Raw genomic sequence first — 7,911 nt, 5'->3', positions numbered from 1 at the left:
ATAACTAAACATAACCTGAGAGGTGTGCAAGACATTTTCTCTTTGATTAAAATACCTGATTCTGTCTCATTTTTTTTACTTGTTCGTTGAAGGCTGAATCAGGCATGATTAACTTGTCAGATAAGCCGCCATGTTGGGCTGTTGTCATTTAATGCTCGCTTTCCAGACATGTTGATGGCACTTTTGGAGTAATCTTGTGCAAAGTAGGCTGCAATCCACAATCACCCTGAAGTGATTTTTGATGTTTCCTTGCTCTGCAGCAAGATAAACAAGCCTAAAAGCTTCAATTAGCCCTTAAAAGGCCTATGTGCAAGCTAAACTATATTACGCACGGATGATTCATAACATCCTGCATTAACTTTGTCAGTTATAATCCATCACAAGGTAATAGTCTTAAATAAATCTCATAGTAATTGAGATGAATCCCTCATTTCAATGACAAGTCTGGTTTTTAAGACCCAATTATCACTTTGAGTTCCCTGGCCCAGCGGATGTGCAGGGTTCGGGCTCTGAGAGGAGGAGAGGGGGCAGCAAGTTGGCTGTTTCAGCACGGAGGAGAGGGTGGAGAGATGGACTCGGTCCAACGAGGGATGGATATCTTCCTGGGCTGTGCTGCAACGGAGGGCAGGTAGATTTATGACAAACGCACACAATCTTAATTTGTGCTCAGCCCGATAATGCATCTCAAGGCCAGAATAGTTCTGCTCAGTGTTTCTTAACTGGATGTTTCTTTAATTATATGTCAGAGGCCATAAAACTCAGGAGGAGATTTTCCCACAAAGCACTGTTTTATGTCTCGGTCATTACTGTAAATTACAAGCAACAAGAAAAGAGACTTATGGAAGGAAAATGCAAAAAAGAAAAGTGGGTTTTATTCATTTCCATATGGTATTTTTTTTCTCACCCTGTTGGTATACTCATCATTTCAAGTTTGCTTTGATCTGAAAGCGAACTTCAGGGCGCTCACCAGGGAAGAGATGGTTCTCTCTAGCGACCATGTGTGAATAACATGAGGCCTCCATTGATCACACAAAGGGAAAGAAAAAACAAACCTGTACACATACTGAAGAAATGAATAATAGAAGAGTAGTTGTAAACATATACATATTCACAAATCCATAATCATATAATACTTTCCTCCAAATCTAGTCCAGCAATATAAGCCATATACACACTTCAGATGGCGTGTGCACACTCACGGTATGGATATCGGACATGACGGTTATTACCAGTAATAATAATCATTGGAGAAATCACAAAAACTGGAGTTCTGATGACCTCGACGTGAAAATAGACATGGCTATACAGAAAAGCTCCTCCACCTCTGCAGCCCTTGGCACACCACAAAGTGGCTTTAGAGTCCTACAGTCTGTCTCTGTCTGGTCTGTCTGTTATATTGCCTTTTTTTTTTTTTTTTTTTTGTAAATGATGCAAACTTTAATCTTTGGTGCAAAAATAAAACTGTTGTTTCATGTTTAGATTGCACACAGAGCAGCTGCCACTGCTTTGTCATTTACTCTTGCATGATATTTCCTGCAAAATCCAACTGTAGCGCTGTTCTCTTCTGAAGTATACTGACTGAATTGATTCAACATTTAAATTACTTAAAAGAAACAAGGATTTAAAAAAAAAAAAAAGAAGGCTTCTACCCCGCTTCATCCACTTTTTTCTTGCACCCCTTTTCCCTCAGTCTGTGGGTGATTAATTTCCTCCACCCACCGCGCTTGGCCACACACACGCTCTCACACAACCAAAACACAGTAACATCCAGACAGGTCAGTGCATCATTCTGCTTTCCATTCCTCTCTCTCTTTTTTTTTTTTCTCTTTTGTCTCAAGTCTTTAGCTCCCAAGCCATTTCTGTGGCGTCGAGTCCATCGATGCAGGGACAGAGAAGCCTTTCGCCCGCTTCAGCTCAGCTCGAACCCGGCGGAGGACTCGATGGCGTACAACAGCTTGTTCCTCATCAGGTTCTGGTCGCAGAACTCCGGGAGCTTGAGCAGGTTCATGCAGGTGCTGGCGGTGGGCAGGCGCTCCAGGTCGGTGCCACCGTTGTGGATGCAGAAGACCGGGTAAAGCTCCTGTGTGCATACATAAGCTGTTAATAGGCGCCTCACGAGTTGGCTGCAGTTGCAGAGATATTGGAACGTGGTGAGGCATTTAGAGACAAGGCAAAAAAAATTAAAAAAACGAGACGTGAATCAAGTCGTGTTGATGATCGCAATGTCCAAAGCAATCCCGATTAAGCAATAAATGTCAAATTCCACAAGGGGATAAATGTTAAAAGAGAGACATTAAGCGTTAAGCTAATACAGTAGAAGTATAAATTTAGGAAATCAGGTTAGTGGTTGAAAGGTACTGAGTGGGAAACTGGCCCGCAGGTTGACCCTTGGATGAGGCACAGGAGGAATGGTCATTTCATGTTGTCTATCTGGCATTTTTTTAAATCAAGCCTCCTTGTGATGAGGCCACCTCATCTGCAGACTGTGACACTGACCGTTTCCATCACAAGCCGGGCCGGCGAATAAGCTCCTCCGCCTTGATTTCATGCTGCTATTTAAAGTTAGCGTATATGGTCCAGTGGCCATACTCGCCCGATTAAATGGCTCTTCGGGGGCTTAGCCGTAATGACCCCATTTTTCTGACAATTACCGTATTAAACTATCGTTGCTTATTGAGAAAGTGCCATTACCACGGCTATCATTTTGGAAAAAAAGAGAGTTTCCATCATCTTTTTTAAATGGCTTCTCCTGACAGAGCTATTTCTCCTCTAATGAATCCTGGGCCGTTTCACGACAGCTAATTAAGGCTTAGCTGGCTCAGGCTGAGGGCCGGGTCAGGGGCCGCTCCCCCCACGAATTACCGCCCTTTCCGGCCCGGGGAAGAGACGAAAGACGAGGAGGAGGGGGCATCTACGCACCGGCCAAAGTCAAATTGATTAAATGAGGAGGGAAGACAACTCACAAACCTTAAGAGGAGGTACTGCGAAGGATTTTAAGGAGAGTTTTGTTCCCTCACTCAACTGCAGAACTGCAATAAGGTTTTCTTAACTAATGACAGCCATAAAGAATACTAAAACCAATCATATGATGATTACAGCTGCTGGTTAGATGAAGTAAGACATAAAAACTCTTTAATGGCCTCCAGCAACACTTGCTTTTTTCCCCCCACAAATCAAGTCAGTAAGAAAGTGAAACGGCTTCCAATTAGGAAATCATTTTAAAAATAGGTTAGCAATAATGATTCAGCACTGCTGAAACAATGTTTCACGAGGGGGGGGATATAGTTTCCATGTTTGTTCATTTAACTGGAAATTACTGCTTTGTGCCATGTCACGCAGAAGGCAAACGTTCAAAAGTTCAACCGGCTACCAAGTTCTGAATGGCAATATTTGTCCAGCCAGGATCTCCGACCAAGCCCACACATAAGGGCTGCAGAAGGAGTTCTTCAACAGAGGAAGGTCATGAACTATAAAACAACAGCAGAGCAGACGTGGAGATAAGACCTCCCCACGCTGGCCCGGTCTTATCGCCGCCTAATTTGAAAATAATAATTTTGAGGGCTGTTATCAGTCTAGGAATTTTCATTACAAGCCCATTAAGAGGGAACACACCCTTCTGTTGAGCTTGGAACACCTGCCAATAATGAAGAATACAGTCTGCAGAGTAAGTGTAGGGAGAAGGAAAGAAAGTTAAAGTCTGGTAACCGCCCCCCACACACACACACACACCTTGAAGCCCAGCAGTGGAGGCCTGGAGCAGCTGGTGACAAACTTCAGCAGCTTGCGCTTTTCCTCGTCTGTGAAGCCTTCAACCACCTCCCAAAAGATCTGGATGACTGGGTGAGTGGCTGAGTACCCGCCTAAAGGAGATGAAGATGGAGAAAATGATATTATCTAACTTACAGGCATACATACATTACCCTCACTACATCATTGGAGGTGTGGTTGAGGTGTTTCAACTCCTACCCGAGTAGTTTGTGAACTTCTTCAGGTCATCAAGACAAATTGGCACATGAGCTCCAGAGATCAGCACCTATTAAAAAGGTAGAAAAACACACATTTTAAGTGTCTGCGAGTTAGAAATATTCTGCAGGATTGACAGCTTTACTTCATGTGCAGCGTACCTGGATCTCCTGCTGGTCAAACATGCGCAGCCACTCCAGGTTGACCACATTGGCCAGGCCCTGTCTGAAGGCCAGGCAGTGAGGCCTGATCTGCTTGTTCAGTCTGTAGTCAGCCACCAAATGGATGTAGGCTATCCGGTTGGCTGTGGTCACGGGAATGTCTTTGCCTCCGAGCTTCAGCTCAACCACCTGGGTCGAAAAGGCACAATGCATTGACAAGTTTTCTACAGTTTTAGCTCCAGTATTTTTTTGACAATGTTTCAATTGTCTTAGTTCTGACAGAAACTGAGTAATATTACTGTTAGGTAGCCATACTGCATACTTAACTATGCATATCACTCAGATGTTTTGGATGCCAGATGACCAACAAACAATGCAAGTGCCAGGTGGATTTAATTCAATCACAGAAAGGTAATTAAAATGTTTTCCAACAGCACTCTGATTAAAGGTATGGCTCAATGTGAGTGTGTGTGTGGTTAAGTGCATTTCAGTGTTTCTAAATATAGCACATCCAATGAACATCTGGTCCAATACAATTTGGCCTCAAGTTCTCTTTTCATTAGCTATAGAGCAGTTAGCACTTGATAGGATGTGCTCATCTCTGTTCATAAAGCCGGGTCTATGATGACATCATAGCAGCTACATGGGGACAAATTATAATGCTCATCTTTTTCCAATGCAGTTTTCCTGCGATTGGCATGTGTGATCTTGTGTTTTGAGAACGACTACAACTGTGATTTAGGTTATGATCCGATTCACTTTTCACGTCCCCTTTGTTTTATGTTGACCACCTCCTATAAATCCCAATACAAAAAGGTGGGGGGAAAAAATCTGACATCACCATTTTTTATTTTTGTTTGAGTTTTTAAAGCCACATTAAGCCGCTTATAGGGGGATAAATAGTTATTGCCTGAATTGCTGATGCATCAGCTGCTAATATTGCTACATTATACAATCGGAAAACCACACACGCCTGATCAAACATTGCCTTTTTTCTTTCTCCAATGAAGTTTCAAGTTTCAATCTAGTATACTCATTACCACAACCACCTTTCTGTACATTCCTACAAGGTGAACGTTTCTGACATATGCCAAACAGCACCACTGCATCAGCAATGACAGTAACAGTAGTCACACATAAAACTGTCATAAAAAACTGACTGACTGAGAGACACTTAGCAGGATATTTGTTTAACAACAGTACAAACTGCGGCCAGAAACTACAATAGACATGAATCAGCACCTCTCTGACGCAGTCTTAACAAAAAGTGATTGATAAGCTTCACAAATGTATTCAGCGCAGCGATATTGAACCAGATTGTATTATAAAGTAAGGTGTTCCTCTTATTTTGTCCATCCCAAATGCTGCATATAGCAGGTAATAATTTTCTGCCTTTTTTTTCTCCCCCACAGTGGATTCTGATTATGTGCTAATGTAAGAGAATTACTGTCCTTATCTTGCTTGCTTTGGCTATCTCACGAGGGCAAATGCAGGGCAGACTGCTCCCGGGTGTGTGCCTAATCTTTCACAAATTGTTTTCCCTATCGTGTTTGCGATGCCCTATTTGTGACCAGGAGGGCTACATTGTAACTCAACCATTTCAGGTGTTGTTTGAGAAGAGCTAATAAGACGCGTTAAGGCCCTGAGCAAACAGGGGCTCCGGGTAGAGTGCAGGTCTGGGTCCAGGTGACTCAGAGTGGTGGCGGCGGCGGCTCGTCTCCGCAGCCTTGAGCTTTGGAGGGGACGTGCTTAAGAGCAGCGAGGTGCTTCTGTCAGGCGTGTTCTGAGATAATTTCTGGGGGAAAGGCAGGTGGAACGGTCAACAGAGCTGCTGTGTTCCCTGCGCAGCAGCAGAGCTTAGGGCGACAGTGGCGACGTGCTTTATCTCTCTCAGAGCTGAAAAGTGGAACATCATGAGGGAAATGAATTATTAACGCCACAAAGAGGAACCAAACAGGAGGAAGGAAAGACGGCTGAATGAGAGTTACTGACCAGGTTAGCTATAGAGATGGAAAAAAAAAAAAAAGGAACATGTGAATCATTTATCCGACTCCATCCCACCCGTCCCAAAGCCCAATTCACCTGAGCCTCTCCCAGATCGTTGTTGACCACAGTGAAGTTGAGGCCCAGCTCCTCCACGTCACCCTCGTAGCTCTTTAGGAAGAGAAGGTTGCGGTACATCTCCGGGTCCAATGATGCCAGGTGGTGGATGTCCACATCTGCACTGGTTCCCAGAAGTTTGGACAGGAAGAAACTGGCAAAGGGCAACTCCACCAGCATGTTCTCATACAGCGCCTGCAGAGAAATGTTATGGCTGTTAAGTGGAGGACGACTGCAGGGCAAGGATACAAGTTCTTTCTTGTAAATTCCCCCACAAACATCAGTCAATCAGTACAAATGAGAAAATGCTCTGCGCATTAAAACACAGGGATTGTTTATTGCTTGGGTGTCACTGAATAAAACATGATGATTAGATAACCCGAGATAACTAAATGCACTGCAGCCTGCATCAAGTAGCAAGCATAACATTACTAAGTACATATCCAAAAATCTGATTACAACATACAATACACAACATCAAATTTGCCTACTACTCTTATATCAAAGAATCAAGTGATAAGATCTCGTCACATCAGAGTGAGCGAGAGCAAAACACAGAACACAATCTATCTAAAAACACACAGGCTTCTGTTTCACCCGCCTCAAACTTTATAAATGCCAATTCTCACCTTGACCTCAAATGCCATTAAGAACCACAGCCGGGCAGGTGACTCATAAAACCCAAAGCTAATGTACTGGAATAGTCCGAAAAAGAGCCTGTTGGAGGCATTAAAATATACAGGTCTTTATAAATGATAGCGCTAAAAACCCTGACCGCATCAGCTAAATGGATTATAAATCTAGAGGATTTCCATAATGCATGCATCTTAAACACACACGCACGCATAAATCAGGGCTATTTTCTAAACACAGGTTAATTGCCCAACTTCAAACATTGTCTATTTTTTATGCAAAATAATCCACTTAGTATTTCTCTCGTGGCCGGTGCTCGTTTCAGACCATATGCGCCGTGTGGCCCCTTGAAACCTATCAATAACACTTATGCCGGGAAGAGGCAGCAATAAGTATATGGAAAAAACCTGTAGCCTTATTTTTTCAATGCCACTTACTTTATTTATGAGTGTTTATTGCCAGAAATTGTGCCAAAATGACTTGGGCTGGAAAGAATTAATTATTATGGCCCAGGCCTTTTAATATAAGTGAGTGCAGTGGCAACGCAATTAAAGCAGATCGCGGCACCATCAGGTGGAATAAATGCCAGCAACATTGCAGGTGCATTCTGTTAGCTGCCAAATACATTCCTTAATTTACAACATTAAGAATCAATAAAATTATAATGCCTTTCAAACGCATCTCTATCAATCAGGGGCGCCAACCTCACACACCTCTAAAGGGAACTATCCGTCGCTGGAGATCAGGGAGAGGAGACTGATCAGGATTCTCGCGGGCAAGGCGGGAGGAAGAGGATGAAAACTTTCCTCACCCATTACAGAGTGGAGAGGCCACTGCTGATGAGGTTGGAGGTTTTGTACTAATGAGAGACGAATGAGGCACAAAGAAAAACCTCCTTACAGATCTTACTACATAATGAGGAATGGGATTTTGACAAAAGCATGTCAGCAAATGCTCCCACCGAGATTAAAGTAACATTTTGGTCTTAAGTCTGGAACCACAAAAGCAAAGAAACCTGTTTCCACGTTTCACCATTTGTGGCTTAAATCTTTCT

General features: G+C 43.1%; 1 protein-coding gene across 2 annotated transcripts in view; it reads right to left on the bottom strand.

The window, feature by feature from the left end:
- Nucleotides 1–1,817: 1,817 nt before the first annotated feature.
- The window catches only part of ube3c (ubiquitin protein ligase E3C), a 42,790-nt gene continuing 36,696 nt past the window's right edge, over nucleotides 1,818–7,911 (bottom strand). For both annotated transcript variants that reach the window (XM_035679191.1, XM_035679268.1), the window contains exons 20-24: nucleotides 6,207–6,419; nucleotides 4,125–4,313; nucleotides 3,967–4,033; nucleotides 3,730–3,860; nucleotides 1,818–2,080 (exon numbers count right to left, since the gene is read on the bottom strand). In XM_035679191.1, the coding sequence (XP_035535084.1) occupies nucleotides 1,910–2,080; nucleotides 3,730–3,860; nucleotides 3,967–4,033; nucleotides 4,125–4,313; nucleotides 6,207–6,419 (771 nt within the window). In that variant the 3' untranslated portion in view covers nucleotides 1,818–1,909. The remainder of the gene's footprint in view (nucleotides 2,081–3,729; nucleotides 3,861–3,966; nucleotides 4,034–4,124; nucleotides 4,314–6,206; nucleotides 6,420–7,911) is intronic.

Source organism: Morone saxatilis, unplaced genomic scaffold, assembly GCF_004916995.1.
Source record: "Morone saxatilis isolate NCDOM2014 unplaced genomic scaffold, NCSU_SB_2.0 Contig0, whole genome shotgun sequence".
NCBI lineage: Eukaryota > Metazoa > Chordata > Actinopteri > Moronidae > Morone > Morone saxatilis.
The sequence above is the reverse complement of the archived record's forward strand: the minus strand, read 5'-3'. Positions and strand labels throughout refer to the sequence as shown.